This window comes from Pleuronectes platessa, chromosome 2 (genome assembly GCF_947347685.1).
Source record: "Pleuronectes platessa chromosome 2, fPlePla1.1, whole genome shotgun sequence".
NCBI lineage: Eukaryota > Metazoa > Chordata > Actinopteri > Pleuronectiformes > Pleuronectidae > Pleuronectes > Pleuronectes platessa.
Window position 1 is genome coordinate 2,901,162 of NC_070627.1, and position 21,569 is coordinate 2,922,730.

The window sequence follows — 21,569 nt, forward strand, 5'->3', positions numbered from 1 at the left end:
ACACATCTAATTTTATGCATTATGTTAATGTTGTTTCTTCATCAATCCCATTTTATAGATGTCAATGCTGGAATGGGTTTTCACGTCTTCCACATCCTCCTCACGTCTGGAGCTCTGCTGCTCGTCGTCTACAAGATCTATGACTTGAGGTTCAGGAAGTCCGAGTGAGAATGATTCTGCATATATCTTACATCGGTGTTTTTTGTCAGATTGCCTCAGGGTTTTGTTTTTATCATTTTATTTATTTAAGATGAATAAACCTGCAGATTTTGTTCCACTGATAAGAAAATATCTTCTTATTTACGTTACAAGAATAGTTCTATCACCGCACTTCACAAAGGAACATCATCAGTGGTACTCTGCTCTGTATTTCACATCATCTAATTAGGGCCCGAGCACTGACAGGCAGTGAGGCCGTATTGAAATTCTAAGGATTGTTATTTAAAAAAAAATTCCAGGCAAATTAATTGTCTTTTTGAGTACTGCTTTAACATGCTCAAATTCTTTCCCAAAATGTTCAGAAAATTTGAAAGTGGTGAAAATGAAGGTGCCACCTGTGTATTTTGAGAGCTGCTTCTTCAGATAAGCTGTACAACTACTGATTATGCGATGTAGTGTTGTATAAATGTTTGTTGTTTTTAAATAATTTATAAAGCAATAATCTGACACAGCATTCAATCAACACTTTTCAGTTAAGATCTTTATTCACCCCCAACAACAGAAAGAAAAAATCCTTGTGGCAAAGCACCGTGGAAACACATAAAAAACATGAACCTTTCCCATTGTGTTTACATTTTAGAATATAGGACAAGATAGTGAATGTCCCTTGTACGTTTGAAGATTTATTCATTTTATTTGGTCACCAGCAGTTGTGTTGTTGACTTGACTTGGCCTGAAATCTTCGATAAGAGAAAAAGCTTTACCCCTGAGTTGAGAACCTTTTCTACCATGTTTTCCTGAATGCATCATGAGACGGGGAGCCGCAGTTGTTGGGTTTCTATTTTAGAGAATGAAGAGTTTGTTTTCAGTCTGTCCAGCAGAGGCCGCTGTTACCTGGAGATCCCGGCAGGAGATTTATCCTCAAGAACAAAACAACTGAATAACTTTGTTCAAGCAAATTCAAACATTCTGATGAGAATCTAGTTTCAGGATCAGACTTTAAAAACCAGCTGGGATCCAAGTCAGACCTTAAAAGAAATCAACGAATTTAAGTAGATACATGTAAATGTTCATGTGTCGTATGTTTGGCATCTTTCTCATTGTTCTTCTTTTTTAAGCAGTGGTCCATCTCCAGGCTTTATCATATAAAAGTGAATAATGAGTTGCTTCGAGAAAGCTTTTTGGTTCTGAGTGAAGTTCACAGCGGTTTGTTGAAAAGCTTTTTGTACCCTGCACCGATATTTGACTGAGAAACACATGTTTGTTATCTCTCTTATTGAGGTAACTTAATGAAGTGAAAGTTAAAGCTGTTTTTAGAGCCGCAGTGAACTCTAGACATTTTCCTGAAATAGCGGAGGAATGTCCGGAACAATCACAGCGAGCGAGAGTGTGTGTTTGTTGATAACTTTCGTGACACGGGACGCATGAAAAATAGTTCCTGTTGTAGCGAAGACATCGGACCCAGACAAACCTGAACATGAGCTCAATAAATCTCCTTTAAGCCGCCGAAGATTTTAGCATTTTTTTTTGTTTTAGCTTGTGACCTTAGAACGAGACTCTGCAGAGTTGAGACGTTACTCTTTGACCTCGATCTTGCAGGTGGTCTGGATGTCCCTGAAGGTGGAGCAGTCGAAGACGGCCGTGATCGTCTTCTTTCCCGTCTTGTAGGGATAAAAGAAGATGTTGATACGGACCTGTTGTTTTGGTTCCAGGTCCGGGAGCCTGTGAGAGACGCAGAGGACCATGAGGAGTTCTACATTTACAGCAGCAGCGTTTATTAGCAGCATTAAACTGGAAAACCTTTCAATATGGCAACTAAAGCTGAGAGTCGATCAACAAAACTCATTTAAAATGTGCTGGTTTTACATTTGCTTCATTTGCTTCATCAGCTGCGAGTTTAACGTTTGACAACATTAACTTCTTTTGTTTTGTTGTTTTTCATATCTTTTATTTTTTATTTCTTTGAGTCCTGACGATATATAGAGAAATTTGAAATTAGTAATAAATGTATAATATATAGAGAAATCTGAATTTTTGTGTCGATTAATAATTGAAGCACGTGAAAACAAATAAAGCTTTTTTTTAATGCTCCAGGAATTTCCTTTGTGACTTCACAGTAAATAGAAATAAACGAGGTCGTCATTTAGTGCTTTAGTTATGTCTGATGAAGATTATTGTTATTTTATCATTTTATCACAGATTAGCTGCAAGATTCAGGCCAATGTTTGATCATTTATATAAAACAACATTACACACACACACACACACACACACACACACACACACACACACACACACACACACACACACACACACACACACACACACACACACACACACACACACACCTACCTGCAGTCCTCCTCCTTTTTAAATACTCCACTTCCAGACAGAGTCAGTGTGCATCCCGTCAGCGTCTCGTCTACCGGGTTCTTGAAAATCAATACTCCACTGGTTTCTTGTTGCAGTCTGGTCGTACTGGAAACCTGGAACACACACATTTGAACTTTTTAACATGTTGTTCGAATGCGCCCGACAGAACCTGCATGTCTGAGATGATTTACAGAAACAAGGTTTTTTGATGTACTGACTGTGAAGGTAAAAGGAGGATCCATCAGCACAATGTCATTCTCCGCCAGGTAGACTTGCTCCGGCTTGTATTTGTCATTGACCATGGCTGTGACCTTCATGCTGTCACACTCCACCATGAGCTTGTGATAGGCCGAGAACGGGACCAGGATGGGGACGGACAGTTCTGGAGGAGATTCAAAGTTGGTTCACACAAAAATTCAAAGAAAATGTAAGAGTTTTTTTTTAAACACTTCCAGGATCCAGAAGAAGATTGACCTGTCCCAGGCTGCATGGTCTCCTCCTTCACCTTGGACTGGATGTTCCCGGCCGAGGAGCCGTTGTAGCCCATGGCCTGGACGCTGATGTTGATGGACAGCAGCCTGGAGGAAGTGGACTTGCTGTGAAGCAACAGCTTCATGCTCACGTCCTTCCCGTTCATTGGTTCGGACAACTGGAACAAATGAAGTAGGAATAAGACACGGAAGCAGGTTTATGTTCAGTCACACATTGGAAATGAAAACTTTAGCTTTACAGAATAAACAACCTGGAAAGATTTGCATTAATGTTTATATTGTCCATTAAAAAGCTGATGTTTATTTCCAGGTTATATATTTTTATTAAGATTAAAGTTTAAATGTTAAATATCAAGACTTGATTGAAAGTTGTGATACCAACAGAATTAATCAGTTTCTAAAGCTCTAGAAAAACTCGCAGTTTCAGTTCACGTATATTTTTTCCAGACTCATATTAGGTCATCGTGACCTAGTATGAGTCTGGAAATAAGCTTCCCAGCTTCTGTGACGTACCTCCTCAAATCGCATGGACACATCGGAGGGTGGCGTGACCTCCGGGACGCCCTCACCTGCTCCTCCCGAGGTATCGATCACTGCCCCGTTCCCCTCCGTCTCTTCACCTGCTCCTCCCGAGGTATCGATCACTGCCCCGTTCCCCTCCGTCTCTTCACCTGCTCCTCCCGAGGTATCGATCACTGCCCCGTTCCCCTCCGTCTCTTCACCTGCTCCTCCCGAGGTATCGATCACTGCCCCGTTCCCCTCCATCTCTTCACCTGCTCCTCCCGTCTGATTCTCTGCTCCTGTGTCATTCTCCGTCTCCACCCCGCTGTCCCCCTCCTCCTTGTCTATGGTGAGGTCTCTGGTGAGGGCGTACTTGAAGACGTCCCTCTCCTTGTCGGACCCTGTGAGAGGGGCACACTGATTTGATCAAAGGACACGTTGAATAAATGTTTCTTAAAGGTTTTTTGTTTAAACCAGAAATAACCATATTTGGAAGAGCGGGGGAGGGGGCTGACAAAGAGCTTGAGGACACTAGCTGTCATTGGACAGGAATAGCTGTCAATCACACGATATCAACACCCCAATGCATCATAATTTACGAAATGAACATCAGCTGTATAGAAGACACAAATGTTTACTGACGCTATAAAGTGACAAGTAGAAATAGAAACAAAGAGTGGAGTCGCCCTCTGCTGGTCATTCAAGAGAACAAAGGTTTTCAGGAACTTTCACTTTCCGGAACTGGAATTACGTCAATTTCTCTAAACAGTCTGTGGTATCGGCGAGAACATATCACTCTGGTACGAGTCAGGGCCTTTGACTTCCACACAAGCACCACAGGAACAACCTGAGTCCTGCCCAGCGGCACCACAACAGACTGAGACTATCACTGACCTGGAATCAGTCCACTTGTAAAGTGCATTTGAACAGTGTTGCAACAACATCGTGTGGTTTTGAATGTCTGCTCCTGCTGCTGAAGTGAACCCACCCTCCCTGTGCTTGTACGTGTCGGTGATGTTCATCCTCTTTCTCAAGCCGACAGACTTGGTGGAGATGTTCTGACCGATTCTCTTGGTGTCGGAGAATAACTTAATTTTCGAGCCGTCAGCTTTGACCTGAAACACGCACAGAAACCACAAAAGGGTTAAATTTCCCGAAACACACGGAAACTGTCGAATTAAAACGCTGATGAAACCATCACCTCCTTGGCAGAGGTAAGAAACGGCCTATAGGAAAATCTCAATTTTATAAATGTACGGGTGTGAATGGGTGAGTTCTAACGTTCACACACTGTTGGTTTAGAAAGTAACGTCACAATGACAAAGGTGTAATATCTATAATGCAGCTAAGTTTAAATACAATCACATCTCTGTAATGTTACATTGTAAATTGTGAAATGAAGAGGTGAAGGCTCATCCTGTGTCCTGATACAAGATCGTGATCTTTCAGTCTCAGAATCTGTATTTCCCTAAGTTGTGAGTTTCTCTGCTCACTGACCAGCCAGTCCACACAGTCCGCGTTGACCTCAGCGAAGATGAACGGGATGTCGTACTTCAGGTCGATGTTTCCGCTCCGGATGGCTTTGACCGAGGCTGGACCGCAGCAGTAAACACCTGCGCAAAGACAAACCATAAAAGTCGTCACATAAAAAAATTAATCCTCTGTTAACAGCGAACCCAAAGTCATTAAAGTCACAAGAATCTGTAAGATTCTGGGGGGTTTTCACGATGAAAACCCAAAGAAGAGATTTATTGAGTAGCAGGAAATAAATGTCACATCAGAAAGAGGTCAGCAAGTAACGTTAGCCCCAGAAACAAGGTCGACCCGGTCGTTACCATTGCTCTTCTCCTGTGGTGTCGGATCCAGAACTTGCCATCCGTCGTACTTATCACCTTCCTCCAGGTCTGGACGTTTCATCCAGCCCTCCACCCACAAATGGTAGTTCCTGAAACACACCACATCACTCAGATTCGGCAGCAGGTCGGGAGACAACAACCCAATAGAAGAGATTTAAGGGCCAGAAATCGATCTGGGAAATCTGTGAAATCCATTGGTGGGTGGGGACCAAAGCAGGAGCTCACAGGGATGTTAAAACTCATCGGATGGACACAAACACGACTTCGTTTTCAAAGTAAGGAGTTGCAGAATCTCACCAAACACTGTCAGGAGATTTTTTCCCTGCGACACCGTAGTCTGCGTAGTACACGTCGATGATCAGATTTTTGTTAGTGTCGTGGGCTGACTCGTAGTTGGTGACCACGCGGCAGGGGATGCCCAGCAGACGCATCACTGGAACCAACACAAAGTCATTTCAAATAAGTTTGTACCAGTTGAATTTGAACTTTGCAGCTTCTTTAAGCAACATGGAACAATCTTCTCAGCTCATTGAGCTGAGAAGATAGTTCCTGTGTAAACGCACCTGCTGAGAAAATAGAAACTGGCAAAGACAGAAGGGAAGCGACCAAAAGGCTTAAGTCCCATATCCAGGCTTAGACCGACAGAGTCATGTGACCAATGTCAATATGATGAGTCAGGAGATGTATTTGAAGTAGTAGTAACAAATACACGTTGCTTAGTTCTCCACTCTTAGTCATAGTCTGAGTATTAAAACATGATATTTATAGCTAATGCTAGCTTTCTATATTTAGAAAGTCACGTTTAGCTTTGATTGTCTTGAAGCATAAAGCATAAGGACTCTGTGTGTGAGCAAAAAACCTGCAAGGCCCAAGACAGTTTGAAACACTAGAGGGCGTTATGAGCCATGTACTTATTGGTAATAAATGTGATTCCAAAACCAGCATTAATGTATTTCATCAAAGATCAGTCATATAATTCAGTTTATAGCTCAAAAAACCCATTTAAGTGTCCAGTGTCGCTTTAAGTTTTGAAATGTTTTCTAATAAAAGAGACATTTTCACAGCCTAAAGAGGCAGAGTGTTGTCAAACACATATTCTCAAAAGATAAAAATAATCAGTTTACAATTATCTAAGACAGAGATTAATAACAAATCTGGACATTTAAGAAGTTGAAAACAGACATTTGATATATTTATCTTGATAAACGGCTTTAAATTAATAATAAAGTGACCAAAACAGTATCAGTCTAGTTTGTGATGAGCTTCAGAATTAATCAAATGTATTAGTACAGATGTTGTCCCAGGTGTGAGGAGCTGGATGGTCGGACGTTACCTGAACACATCACGCCAGCAAACACCCAGCACTGGCCGTATCTGACCGGTTGGCAGCCATAGTCGTACCAACGTTTGAGGATGGCGTGGCTGCCGGTCCAGTGAGTGGGTTTATACCCGGCGGTAAACGGACCCCCCCACCTTCCCATCACGACGCCATGGTCGCCCTCAGAGTTGATCTAGAAGAAAACAGAAAAATGAGCCTCCGCCAGGGTCGCGTTAAACCATGAAGGCCAAAACGAAATCATGACCTCGGTCTCTAATTAGCATGAAATAGCATAGCTGAGGCTAATGAGAATGTCCCACCATGGCGCTGATCACACGGCTGACGTAGACGGGATCAGAGCGACTACAGACATCGTCAGCTGGGTTTTCCGCGTGTTTGGGGTTAACGTCCAGCAACTTAATACAAATCCTCGCCATGTCGTCCTCAAACTGGACAAGAAGACACAAGAACAGAGACGGAAAAAACAACAAAGTAAGATGCATTCAAAATGCTCAACATTCAAACAAATGTAATAACAGATCATTCGTAACTCAAAGTCAAATTAAGACAATAAACTGAACATCCGTCGCTTGGAATTTGAATATATTTAAATTCCAACATATAGAAGTCAGTGGCGATTGGCAATTGGGTATTCAAATGGTCATAACATTATTTACCTCTGCTAAAACCCAACTGTCATTGCATCTTGACCCATGCTACCATGATAACCTCGAACATGGTGCACTATGATTGTGATTTGCACAGAATGTGTGGAAATGTGGTGTTGGTCAGAAAGCAGCTGGCGTCAGGATGGACAGCAGGGTCCCTGATGTGGTCTTTCTGTAGTGTCTGGTCTGTTTACCTGTCCGAAGTCCCACGTGCGGTCGGAGATGTAGTTTCCAGATCCTCCGTAGATGATTCCTTGTTCACTCATCACATACTCTTGTCTTTCCTTCTCGTCGGATAGATACACCGTGTCATCTGGAGAGAAGGGTAGAGATAGACAAATTGATCCAGAGGTAGGGAGGTAGGTAGGTAGATCGGTCGGTTGGTTGATTGATTGACTGATTGATTGATTGACATGGAAACCGATGATGAACCTACCAGGACACCAGGGGTTGAAGAACACCACCGGCATTGCCAGCAACATATCCTCTTCCCTGTATTTCCCAGTGAGTACATACGATCCTATGGGGGCGTTAGCCGGGGGGGTGATGTTTAGAACCAAGACGCCTTTCTCTGGGGAGGACTTCTCCTCCTCAAGCGCTGCCTTCCACACAGCCTTTGCTGACGGTGACCTAATCAGGCTGTCGGGGATACCAAAGTACGAAATTGTGCCTTGTTCCTCGGATGTAACCAAACCTGGAGAGAGGAACCAAAGACTCTGTTATTGCTCAAAAAATACTCTACCTCCATCCATCCATCCCTCCAGGGCTTTGTAGAGCAGCACTGACCTCCTTGTTGTCCAAAAAGAACTAAATGAAAGACTGACCTGTTATTGCGACCATGCTGAGCGGGTAAAGTTTTGGTTTGAAAGGCTGCGACAGAGTGAGGGTCAGAGTGAAGGCCAGACCTCGCCTCACAAACAGCTCCGTCAGGGAGATCTCACTGGTGTGGTGGGAGAAGTTGTTGGTCGGACAGTGGAGGTTCACGTCCTTCAAGACTGGAAGAAATAAAATAATTTAAAACACACATAGACAAATTTACATAGGGTAACTAATGTTGTGCAATAGTAGGAGTAGAATTGACGTTGGCTAATTATTAATAATCATGAAATATGATTATTAAAATAACAATTATTTCTTAAAAATAATCAAAAATGATAAAGCTATTAATTAAGAAATGTAACACATTTAATTAGAAATGATACGGTTATCCATTAATAATAGTTAAAATAATTAATGAAAACAATAAAATTATCAATTAAGAATAATACAAATCTGTAATCATTACTTATTGTCGCGGGGCACCACCCTGGTTACAGGGACCAACGAGTCAATCTACAAATATCAGTCTCATAATGATAAATGTCAAATCAATAATCTCAATATTTAATATTAATAATTATTTAATTAACAGTGAAGGCTTCTAAGTTCGAGCACAGGCAATCATAATCCAGCTGCAATCACATACATATGCACAAATAATCACAGACTACAGATACTTTAATTACAAAAGCATTTATTAAAAAGGGGAAATAAAGTTATAATGTTATTCAATGATTCATCATTTTAACAAGCTCCGATATTTCAAAGATAAACACAACAGCAGCACTTATCACAATTCAGAAAATACATGTAAAACCGGCGGTCTACCTATGTATGTCTGTCTCGGTGTGTGTGTGTGTGTGTCTGTGTCAAAGTGTCTCTCTGTGTGTGTGTCTATGTGTATGCATGTGAAATAAAGTTAGTGTTATTTAATGATTCATCATTTTAACAAACTCCCATATTTCAAAGATAACAACAGCAGCCGCTTATCACAATTTAGAAAAACACATGTATTCATCTATGTGTATCTGTGTGTGTGTATCTGTCTGTGTCTATCAATGTGTCTCTGTGTCTGTGTGGGTGTGTCTGTGTGGGTGTGTGTGTGTGTGTGTGTGGGTGTGTGAGAGAGCGAGAGAGAGAGAGAAAAAGAAGGGGGCGTGGCGATGATGCAGTCACGTGGTGACGTCACATCTAAGATGGCGGACGATCATGATTCGTGGAATCAAGGCCTAAAAACTCTCAAAATGGCGGATTGACTACAAAACAAGATGGCGGAGCCGTTATGAATTTAGAGCCAGAATGGGAGGAGAGGGAGAGAGGAGGCGTGGCAATAATAGATTCAAAATGGTGGTTTAACTTGCGTTATTCAAAATGGAGTCTATGTTAATGACACCATGTGGCCGGAGCTCACACTGGTGGTCGTCACATGAATTGCACCAAGGGATTTTCAGACAAAGAGAATTCTTTGTCTCTGCTTTGGTGTTGGGCCGCATGGCTTCCAGATGTGTCCAGCCTCTCTGAATATAGATTTAACTATGTTACATGAACTGTATTCTAAATACAGATCGGATGTGTGTATAGGTCGGTTTAGAAGGAGAGAGAGAGAGAGCATACAAGGAGAGAGCAAAGCTCTTAAAAGCACCGTCAGAGACAAGTTACATTTACTTTAACACTCAGCACCCAAGTGGCGTTGTGTGCTGAGGTTTGACCGGTAAAGTCTCTTTAAAGTTGTTCAAACGGTCACAATGAGCTGGAGACGCTGCTCATGGCGCTTAAAAAACTGTGGCACAAGGCCGTAACCGGAAACCGGAAGTGGCGAATCGCCGCTAAACATTAGAGACTCGGCGGTCTCATACAAAACAAATACATTCAAGTATTAAAACAATACGCTACGTATTAGATTAACATCTGCCCAGACAATAAAGCCTGTTACTGTACCACCCTCGCGGTGTGCGTGCGCGTCGGGCCAGTGAATCACGTGGTCTCTCAAGCGGTCTTCGGCCGCTGGACCGGACAAACAGCGGATTTTCTCGTGCTGCCTCGACGGGATGAACGTCGTCCTTCTTCTTCAGGGATGTGGCGCTCGTGCTCCTCAGCGGAATGAATCTCGCGCTTCTGCAGGGGACGGCTGTGGAAGCCGTTTGTAGATCGTTGGGAAAAGAAAAATAAAGTCCGTGGGGAAAGTGAAACGGTCTGAGATTGTTCCGCGTGCAATTTCCTGTTTGGGTCTTTTCAAGTTAAAAGAGCAAAAGTCCTTTTGAAAATAAAAACGTCGACTGAGATAAAAGACAATGAAAGAAATGAAAGAAAATAACTCTGGTTGCCCCCTTTAGCAACTAAATCAGCTGGGAGGCCCCGAAGGGGGCCTGGTGTTGTCTTCAGAGCAGGGTAAAATGGCAACGATTATTGATGTCTCAGTGGTTTTGTTCTACCTGAGAGGTCCTCCTCCTTGAGGAGTTGGTCATAGGATGATGCTGGCTTTAAGCCAATTGAGTGTCAGAAATGGATCTGAGTGGGCGGGGCTTGGAACTGAGCAGGGGTTTCTGGGAAAACCCCAGGACATTTTTCCACCAGCAGGGGGAGATTCTTGAGCCTGCAGGAGGATGTTTTCCCGCCCAAAGTTTAACAACCCTTTGTTCCTCTCGGCTCCAGTGTCTGGTGGCACCCCGCTGGGCTCTGGCCCAACACTAAGATAGAAACATTTAACTAATTGAAATCAATAAATACATTGATATGAATTATTGACATTTATTTGACCTCTAGTTACTTTTTAGGAAGAGTAGCTAATGAATAAAAAGTTAATAATTCATTTACAACAATAGGAGCATTTGTATTTTCAGCACTTGTTACTAACTCATATTAAATCCATGAAGCCAAAAGAAAACTGAGAATAAAATGCTTTCAAGCATTTAGTAAGTTTTGTTTATAACATGATGACTCTGATGGAAAAATGCTTCAATTGCAAAAAGCCTGAACAATATAAAGCAACAGCAATAATAATCGTTTTTAGTTAGTATTATATAACCTATATTATTGTTTTGTTTAATAATTTTCTTTAATCACCACGTTTAACTGTTAAGAGCTTACCTGATTTTAAATTAAGTATGAAGTGTGAAGTGTGAAGTTTTAATGGTTATAATTATTAACATAATTATTATTAGTCAAACACAATCTGGATGTGGATGTACAAATACACAAGATACACAGTCTGTGTTCTCTTATTGCTGCTTGATACAACACTTTGATAAATGCAGGTTAAGGTTGTAAATATTCTATATATTAGTTTTGCCTTTTCACAGCACGATGCAGTTTTCTGTCTTTGCTTGAATATTAAATTCAGTTACAAGAACGGTTGAAGAGAATTTGTTAAATTTTTTTGCTCCATTTGTTTTTATTTAAAGCAAAGTTTTGATTTCTCTCAGTATCTGTACAGACTGAGTTTGATTTGTAGGTCAAAGGTCATCCTGGTTCACATATAAACATTATGGTGTCAATCCTGGATGATAATGATACACTTTGACTAAAGGATGAAACCACACCCAGCAGGTACATTAGGCTTCATGTTATTAAATACCATTCACTGAGGGTGTGGTGTATCCTCGATTCACCTCAGTGAACCGGCTGAGCATGTGAAAGTCCTTGTACTGTCTGGTAATGCTGCCAGGGCCTCGGGCGGGGTGTGAGTGGGTGGTGTAAATATAGTGTGAAATGTCACCATTGTGAAACTTCGTGATGAAGAAATATGTGGTCAATGGGACAAGATGGAACAGGACACGATAAGAGGAGAAGTCAACTGTCTCCAGAGGCTTAAAGATCGATTTCAGCTTCTTCCCCAAAGAGTCACTGTTCAAGTGTTTTTAAAATCAAGAACAAGCTGCTGAACCGTGACAGAAACAAAACTGAAACACGACACAGAACAGCTGTCAAAAACAATTCATAAACCAAACTCTGTCCTTTTGAAATTAAACTTTAACCCTGTTATTATTCTATTTTAAAATAAACAAATGATAGCAAATGAGAAAGATAATTATCACCCTCAGCTCTGTGGTGTATTTTATGTTGTCGAGGTTGAAGGGCGGAGGATGTAGCATCTTATTGATATTATGAGGCAATGAATATGGGCTATATTTGATTGATTGATTGATTGATTGATTGAAAGTACCATGTTCAGTTCTAACTCCTGGAAACAGACCCCAGCTCAGCTGAAGTGAAAACATGACTAATGCAGCAGTTCATTTATTCACGAGCAGGATTTTCCGTAACACAGATGTTTCATCCTTTCATCTCAATAGAAGCTTCCCGGTTCAATAAAGGAAAATAAAAACAAACATGTGTGTGTTTACAGGACTCAGTCAGATCTATATCCTCTAGTTCTACAGCTCAGGTTCACTCAGACGCTCAATTAACCTGCGGCTCCTCTTTTCATAACATGTATGGTTGTTCTGATTGTTGTGTTGAGAATGTGCACAGGGTCGTGTCAGGACACAGAAGCGCACAACTGTACAACAACACAGGGCAGGTTTAATCTCCTTTGCAGCGACCTCATTTCGCTTCTCAAACATGATCGAACAAGTCCTCACCTTAGGTAACGGTATGGATGGTTTGCAAAGAGCGTAAATCCCTAAAGTCATGTTGGTGTGTGTGTGTCTGTGTGTGTGTCTGTGTGTGTGTGCAGGGTCTTGGTCGGTGCAGAGACGATGATAAAGTCATTGTTTTAAAAACAGTTGTACTTACTAAGTTCTTTAACCTCCTCCGTCATGCCTGCAGAACTCGTGGGAGCCTCTTCTGTCATGTCTGCAGAGTTTGTGTCTCTACAGTAAAAGACGTAAGCGTGAAGGAACCCTGTCAGTCGCTCAGCTGCTCACTGACAGGTGACTCTGCAATGTTGGTTTATTAAATACCTGTGGAGCCCCGCCCCTTTTTCTTACCCATGAGAAACATGCCAGGCGACTTTTATCCACCTCCTTGGCGTTTAAACCCTGCTCTTCCATTTAGTCGCCCTGACCTTTGACTCCGAGATTGAATGATCTGGAAATTCCCTCCCAAGTAATCTCCCCACCGATCCCTAACCATCTTTAAAACACAGTGCGGTTATGCTAATTAGGAACTTAACTAGATATTGAGACATAAACTCCTCTGGAAAATGTTTAGATGTTATAAAGTGAGAAGTAGAGTCGTTCCCTCACAGACTTCTATAGAAACAACCAGTTCTATGTTGGCTTCACTTTCATGAGTCTAATTCTACGTCCGTTTTCAGCCTATAGGTGAAAACAAGGAGCTGCTTGTGTAGATGATTGAACTGAAACTCAGACGCAAAAAATCATCCATCATTTTCACTGTAGTTTAAACCTTAAAGCTCTGTAACTTTTATATAAGACCTTTTTTATGGAATCTTCAGTGAGGTATAAAAACAATACACATAATGCTGTATTTATATATTTTGTCATGATCAGCAGCTTGTCACCACAGATAAATATGTGTAAACATGTGGTTACAGGGACTAAACGCTTTTAATGAATCCAACCCGTTCACTGAGAAATATACCTGGGGGAGTGTGTGTGTGTGTGTGTGTGTGTGTGTGTGTGTGTGTGTGCATCTAGCAGATTAACTACACGTAGAACATATATGAAGAGTAAAATAATGAAACAGCTCTCCACAGATTTCATATAGACACATGTCTTCACTTTTAATTGTTGTATATGCAAGCGCTTTTTTTCTTCTTCTTACAAATCCACATCTTTTTGTACAAACTCACACACTCTCACACAAGCACATGAAACCACACAACACACACTTTTAGCTGCACAGACACACTAGCTGTCCTGCTGAATCAGGTCTTTGGCTTTCTGCAGGTTGTGGTAGACGGCTCCGTCTAAGAACTGAACCCAGTTCAGTTCCGATTCGCCGCACACATGACTGGACCTGGAGGGACAGAGAGGAGGTGAAAGAGTGAGGGGGGGGGGGGGCATCTATGATGTCAGACATGCTTCTAAAGCTGTTGGGACGACAATGGGGAACAAACTTTCCAAGGAACAACTGTGATCACACGCACTAATAAGATGAACCACCCACTCTTTTCTCTAACCTCCACTAACACAAGACGTTCCCAAAAATGAGTTGTCACCCTCATTACATGAGTTGCCACATTAATCAGAAACCAACAACCCTCTCCTTTTTTTGTTGTAGGTCAGTTTCTAGTGTTCACTCTACTCAAAGTTGACAGTTTTTCCCTCTCAATTGACAGCTCCATAGTTTCCCCCTCCCCCCAGGTAAAGAGTCTGGGTGTCATCGTCGACGGCTCACTCTCCTTCAAATCTCATATCAACATCACCACCCGCACCGCCTACTTCCATCTCCGTAACATAAATCGCCTCTGTCCCTCCCTCACCCCCCATACCACCTCTATTCTTGTACATAGCCTTGTCACCTCCCGTATCGACTACTGTAATTCTCTCCTCTTTGGTCTCCCCCAGATATCCCTCCATAAGCTCCAACTGGTCCAGAACTCAGCTGCCCGTATCATCTCCCTCACCCCCTCTTTCCACCACATCACCCCCATCCTACAGCAACCCCACTGGCTTCCAATTCACTTCCGTATCAACTTTAAAATTCTTCTTCATACTTTTAAAGCCATCCACAACCTTGCCCCTCCCTACCTGTCTGACCTCCTTCACACTGCCACCTCCACCCGCTCCCTCAGATCCTCCTCTTCCATCCATCTAACTGTCCCCTCTGCCCGGCTTACCACCATGGGGAGCAGAGCTTTCAGCCGCTCTGCTCCCAAACTCTGGAACTCACTCCCACCTGACATCCGAAACATTGACTCCTTCCCTCAGTTCAAATCCTCTCTCAAAACCCACCTTTTCAGGATTGCATTCTCACTGTAGTTGCCATGCTGTTTTTACTTGCACTTTTAATTTTAATTGTTTTGTTATTTGTTTGCTCCTGTTTTAAATTGTAAAGCGTCCTTGAGTGACATGAAAGGCGCTGTGAAATAAAATGTATTATTATTATTATTATTATTATAAACTGAATGTTTCACAAACTCCCTGAAGAAAATCTTAACTTTCTATAAGAGAGAGAATAATATCGATGTTTGGATGTCAGTGAATCTTACCTGATGATCTCCAGGACTTTCTTTAGCAGTGCTGCCAATTTAGTCACCTTTATTTTTTTATTTGCCTTTATTTAACCAGGTCGGTCCCGTTGAGATACAATGACCTCTTTTGCAAGGGAAGCCTGGCCAAGACAGCAGCATACAAAATGTCAAACAGTCACAAGACACACACAAATCACATAACACAGATCAAACAAGATAAGTTCCCTGTTCCCTTAAGATAAGGCAACAGGACTAAAGCTCCGGATTCCCACCAAAACAAGAACAAGTGTGGTATGAAGCCGCTCCAATTTCTCTCACACGAGTCTTCAAAGTGTCAAGGTTTATGAGCTCCTTTAACTTTAGGGTTTTTTGCAGTACATTCCAAGCAGCAGGTGCAGCGAACTTAAAACAGTGCTTACCAAATTCAGTGTTTACTTTGGGCATAATTAATAAATAAAGCTCATTTGAACGTAAGCAGTAATTGCTCTGGGATTTAAAGATGTACTTACATAAGTAGTGGGGGAGCAGACCCAAGATAGCTTTATAAATAAAAATATGCCAATGTATAAGGCGGCGTGCTGCCAGAGATGGCCACTCAACTCGAGCATATAAGATGCAGCGGTGAGTGAGGGCTTTACAACCAGTGACAAACCTTAAGGCACCATGATATACAGTGTCTAGAGAACGCAGACAGTTTGCTGGGGCATTCATATATAAGAGATCACTGTAATCAAGTACAGGGAGGAAAGTGGTAGCAATCAACTTTTTTCTGGTAAAAAAAGAAAAACAAGATTTGTGACGGAAGAAGAATCCCAGTTTCACTCTTAATATTTTTACCAGATTTTCTACATGTGGTTTAAAAGAAAGTCGATCATCAATTAAAATGCCGAGATACTTGTAACAGTTCACAAGCTCAATTTCATACCCTTGCAATGACAAAATGCTGGGTGGAGACACAGGCACTTTTCTGCCATTGGAAAATATCATCAGTTTGGTTTTGGCGGCATTCAAGACAAGTCTAAGTTCAATGAGCTGATTTTCCACAAGGTTAAAAGCAATTTGTAAGTTGCCAAGGGCTTCGGCAAGAGTGGTGCCACAACAGTATATAACTGTGTCATCAGCATAAAAATGAAATTTGGCATTTGGGACGTTACTGCCCAATGTATTTACATAAATAACAAACAGAATCGGGCCAAGAACTGAGCCCTGTGGCACACCAGTAGAGACATTTAGCAGTGTGGATGAGCTGCCTTCAAAACAAACACATTGTTTTCTATTAGACAGATAATTATTAAACCAGCCAACAGCCTGCTCAGATAAACCTATATCAAGCAGGCGTTGCTTCAGAATGGAATGATCCACTGTGTCAAAGGCCTTAGAAAGGTCAACAAAGAGAGCTGTGCACACTTTCTTTTGATCCAGCCAGGCTATTATATCATTAGTGAGTTTGAGTGAGGCTGTAGTTGTGCTGTGTTGTTTCCTAAAGCCGGATTGGTATGGGGAGAGAATGTTGTTAGTATGGAGAAAATCTTTCAACTGACCTTCAAGGACCTTTGACAGGATGGACAACTTGGAGATGGGTCGATAATTATTCAAGCAAGTAGGGTCCCCTCCTTTCAAAAGGGGAAGGACGTAAGCGACTTTCCAAATTTCAGGAATACAATTTGTGGTGATAGTGAGGTTAAAAAGATATTGGAGCGGTTTGGCAATAAAATCAGCTGCTAACTTTAAGAAATATGGTTCCAAGTGATCTGGACCTGCAGATTTACTGATATCAAGAGAGCAAAGAGCTCTATGGACCTCTTCCACTGAAAACAACCTAAAAACAAAGGAAGGTTGACCAGCAGGGATAAGGCCTTGAGACATGTTTCCAACATCTGGGGCAGAAGACGCAATATTAAGGGCAGGCATAGCAATCGTGGAAGAAGACCGAGAGAATAAGGAGCCAGAGGCAGAAAAATGAGTATTAAAACAATCAAGTATAGTTGCCCTGTCAGTTACAGTGGTAGCATCATTAACAATACAGGGTGGGAGTTCGCTATGATTTTCAGTGGCTGAGATAGATTTGATCACTTTCCAAAATTTTTTAGGGTCGTTTAAATTTTTCGTTATTGCAGAGAGATAAAAGCTAGATTCTGCTTTTTTAATAAGATAGGTAAAACTATTTCTGAGTTGCCTAAATATAAGTTTATCTGCCTCAGACTGTGTCTTTCTGGCCTTAGCCCAGGCAAGATTTCTATTATGCAGTAGATCGGCTAAATCGGGCGTGAACCAGGGATTATCCCTCCCCTTAACCTTATATTTTCTGAAGGGAGCATGCTTATCAAGCAGGGAAGATAAACCTTCAGAGAAAAATTGCCATGCAGTCTCTACATCATTAATTAATTCAATACGATCCCAGTTAAGATCATATAAATCACGGAAGAACGCCTGTTCAACAAAGGCCCTCATATTACGTTTTATCAGAATACGAGGTTTGGATTTTGGAACTTTGGCATTTCTGACTGCAGCAATCACACAGTGGTCACTAATATCATTTGCAAAAACACCTGACATCGAATACTTGTGTGGTACATTAGTCAAGACCAAGACAATTAAAGATGATTTATCTGGACACTTCAAATTTGGGTGTGTGGGGCTTTCAATGAGCTGCGTAAGATTCAATGAAACACAGGAATCTTTGAAGGCATCAGAGTTAGAATTTAGCCAATCCCAATTTAGATCACCAGTTAATATTATTTCATTATAGGTCAGTTCAGCTAATAGCTGATTCAGAGAAGTTAGCGCTTCAGCAGTAGCTGATGGGGGTCTATAGCAGCCCACAACAGTGATGGAAAACCCATTTGAAATATCAAGTTTTATGGCTAAGAATTCAAACTGTTTACTGATTGATTTGGACTGCAGGACATTTACATTAAATTTTGATTTACAATAAATTGCAACCCCGCCCCCTTTCCTAGGACGGTCAGCCCTAAATACATTATACCCTTTGATGGCGATTGCTTTGTCAGAATAAGATTTACTGAGCCACGTTTCCGACAGAACAATGACATCTGCATCAGTTGATTTTGCCCAGATATGCAGCATATCAATCTTTGATGGCAGACTACGAATATTCAGATGTATTAAACCTAGCCCGGTCCTATCCTTAAATTCAGCAGGTGTGTTACAAATAGCAATGCCAGGACCAGGATTTGGCTGGATACCAGAAATCAAGAGTAAAAGTAGCAACAGAAATCTTTTCCTACTAATTTCAGGGTTGCTAGGTGTTTCTGTTTTGGAGTGTAATCTAGCATGCAACATGACAAGAGATTTATCAGACTGTAAAAAGTTTGATTCCAGGACAGAGGTGCAAACAAGACATAACCATTGTGCAAAGACAAAAGGATCCAAATAAGAATGGGTCAGCACTTGTTCACTTCGTTCACTGAGCAAGTTATTGGTTTCAGGGTTTGGAATGATTGGAGGAGAGAGCACAATACCTGATGTGCACTCCCCATGGTAGCAGGTTAACCCAGAATCCGAGAGAATCACAGTGGCGATGAGGACCATGAAAAGAGAACACATAGTACCAGCACAGAGTTCAGTCCCAAAGAGAAAACCAGGGGCAAGAAACGGTGTATCCGAGCAGGATAATGAAGCGAGCCTCAGGCTGCAGGGCAGGGTAGATGGAACAGGCCTCAGGCTGCAGGGCAGGGTAGATGGAACAGGCCTCAGGCTGCAGGGCAGGGTAGATGGAACAGGCCTCAGGCTGCAGGGCAGGGTAGATGGAACAGGCCTCAGGCTGCAGAGCAGGGTGGATGAACAGGCATCAGGCTGCAGAGCAGGGTGGATGGAACAGGCCTCAGGCTGCAGGGCAGGGTAGATGGAACAGGCCTCAGGCTGCAGGGCAGGGTAGATGGAACAGGCCTTAGGCTGCAGAGCAGGGTGGATGAACAGGCATCAGGCTGCGGTGCAGGGTGGATGAACAGGCATCAGGCTGCGGTGCAGGGTGGATGAACAGGCATCAGGCTGCAGGGCAGGGTGGATGCAACAGGCCTCAGGCTGCAGAGCAGGGTAGATGGAACAGGCCTCAGGCTGCAGAGCAGGGTGAGTGGCACAGGCCTCAAAAGCAATCCAGAATGGATGAAGCGGATCCCAAGGCAGTGTACAAGAGACTGCTGTATGCTGCTGTTAGCAACAATCTCAAGCCCAACCACAGCAGCAACAGGCAGAAAGTCAATCACACCTCACAGTTCCAAGAAGCTGAGAACAGGCCACGGCTACGGCTAGCAACTCAGGGCACAATCAGAAGGAACAGGCCGAAGCATAAGAGGCAGAGCAGCCTTCTAAAGCAGACAAAAACATGAATAATCCACAGACCTTTGAGAGTTGACCGTTCATCAGCACAAAAATCCTAAAAAATCCTTAAAAAAATCCTAAAAAATCCCAAATAAAAACAATAAAACAAGACAGACACCTGACAGAGACAAAAGACATGCGGCCATCTTGGATTTTCCAGTGACTGTTCTGATATTAAAAGTGACAGGAGGGATGAGTCTTCAAGAAGTTCACCTGTAGAGAAACACACTTTTATTTGTATGTTCATTTTACTATCGACTTGTTTTGAATATATTTATACATTTAGATAATTGGAAGTATGATATATGCAAGAGCCAATGACGAAAGCAGCTGAGAAACAACTCTATAAAGTGGTGAGGACATTAAACTACTTAAAAGAAACACGGAACAAGGAAGGAGCAGATACTCTTTCCCCTCATCTTACCTCACCTAACAAGTTCTGATGCAACAGATTTAATGGTTTGATGCAAGATGAGGTGTGTGCAGGTGTGACCGTGATCTCGTAAATCAAAGTGTGTTATCGAAAAGATCTTTATTCACAGTTAAATGAAACTCGTCCTGTTTATGCTGCCGGTGATTAAACCAATGACTAATGACAGATTCATTATTGAGGAACTCCTTTAAATTACTTTGTACTAAAATAACAATAAACTTAATATATGACTTGAAATGTTTAAAAGTAACAAGACAAAAACCTAACAGCAGCTGCCTACTAAATGAGTTCTAAGTAATTTCCTGCAAATTTAGTAGTTACAAATAGATAGATTTATGTTCCAGAAAACAATTCTGTGAACTGACAAACCATAATAAAGCTGCGTGGGTGTTTAAAGGGGGGAGAGAGAATGATACATATATACTGTATATATATATACTTTGTATAATGAGCTGACTCAAACCCATAGGCAGGTGTATAAGTAAGCTAGAAAATTCCTCCTGCCGAGAAATTTCGAAATGGGTTCCTAGAATTTGCCGGTTCCAGACTAAATATTTAAATTTTTTTGGGAAGAGAGACAGACTGTGTCAATTTGAGAGAGAGAGAGAGAGAGAGAGAGAGAGAGAGAGAGAGAGAGAGAGAGAGAGAGAGAGAATGGCTGGTATAAAGAGAAAGAAAGAGAGACAGAAAGACTGGCTGCTTTAAGAGAGAGATAGTAAGATCCAGAGAGAGAGAGACTGGTTTAAGAGAGAGAGAGAGAGAGAGAAACTGGCTGGTATAAAAGAGAGAGCGACAGACTTGATCAGTAGGTGGCGCTATCGCTAACACTGCATACACACTCATCGATCTCTTCAGGACAGGGCTCTGATCATGAGACAGGATTTTGGGGGCGATTGCTCAAACTTAATTTTCACACCGACCACCAGGTGGCGCTATCACTATCACTTCATACACACTAATACAGGAATGTGATGTAGAGCCAATCACATTGTAGTTCAACAGTTCCCCCATGAAAGACAAAGAAAAAATCAATGTTTAAGTCCCGCCCACACTGGGACTTGAACCAACAATCCCTGGGTCTCTATCCCTCTGCCCTACTGACTGGACCACCTATAGTAGTTAGTATCACCTGTGGAGTAGTCTAAAAATAGATCTCACTCTCCCCTTTTCTCCTCTTGCCCCCCCCCCACTCAGCGTGTGTGACTTCACTAACGACGCAGCTGTGACACAGAGACAGTGACAGATTGGACCTGAGGAGAAGGTCCCGAACAAAATGCTCTTATTCAAAATCTATAACTCCTATCCGTGAAATGAAAACACTGTGATAATCACAAGGTTTGGACGAACAAGTACATATCTATATCATTATTTAGAGCCAAACAATGAGGCCATGCGAGCAGTTTAGAAACGTAGTTTTCATTTCATAAATCTCCTCCTTTTGCTATCATTAGTTTTAATTGAAGAGACATTTTTCCAACCTCTAGCCCCGTCATCAAACAAATACTTGTTAC

The 21,569-nt window shown here is 42.0% G+C and overlaps 2 protein-coding genes across 5 annotated transcripts in view; one reads left to right on the forward strand and one right to left on the reverse strand.

The window, feature by feature from the left end:
• LOC128449415 (receptor-type tyrosine-protein phosphatase C) overlaps positions 1 to 2,245 on the forward strand; it is a 39,030-nt gene extending 36,785 nt beyond the window's left edge. For all 3 annotated transcript variants that reach the window (XM_053432588.1, XM_053432586.1, XM_053432578.1), the window contains one exon: positions 59 to 2,245. In XM_053432588.1, coding sequence (XP_053288563.1) covers positions 59 to 168 — 110 coding nt within the window. In that variant the 3' untranslated portion in view covers positions 169 to 2,245. The remainder of the gene's footprint in view (positions 1 to 58) is intronic.
• On the reverse strand, positions 681 to 13,080 carry LOC128449404 (protein-glutamine gamma-glutamyltransferase E). Of its 2 annotated transcripts, none has more exons than XM_053432563.1 (16): positions 12,920 to 13,080; positions 8,191 to 8,361; positions 7,803 to 8,060; positions 7,561 to 7,679; positions 7,019 to 7,147; positions 6,714 to 6,891; positions 5,678 to 5,813; positions 5,360 to 5,469; positions 5,022 to 5,137; positions 4,513 to 4,639; positions 3,797 to 3,925; positions 3,537 to 3,643; positions 3,007 to 3,181; positions 2,751 to 2,914; positions 2,512 to 2,645; positions 681 to 1,881 (listed from the first exon to the last, which is right to left on the reverse strand). In XM_053432563.1, exons 1-16 carry the CDS (start codon positions 12,975 to 12,977, stop codon positions 1,734 to 1,736), a joined length of 2,259 nt encoding a protein of 752 aa, XP_053288538.1. In that variant the 5' UTR covers positions 12,978 to 13,080; the 3' UTR covers positions 681 to 1,733. The 2 variants fall into 2 exon arrangements, with proteins under 2 accessions (XP_053288538.1, XP_053288530.1); XM_053432555.1 differs by having other exon boundaries at positions 3,537 to 3,694.
• Between the last annotated feature and the right edge of the window lie 8,489 nt (positions 13,081 to 21,569).

Coding starts and splice junctions, on each gene's coding strand:
- LOC128449404 (XM_053432555.1), bottom strand. CDS start 12,977: ATGACAGAAGAGGCTCCCACGAGTTCTGCAGGCATGACGGAGGAGGTT. Junction 5,138..5,359: donor ACCACAGGAGAAGAGCAATG/GTAACGACCGGG, acceptor GTCTTTGCGCAG/GTGTTTACTGCTGCGGTCCA. Junction 2,915..3,006: donor GACCATGCAGCCTGGGACAG/GTCAATCTTCTT, acceptor AATCTCCTCCAG/AACTGTCCGTCCCCATCCTG.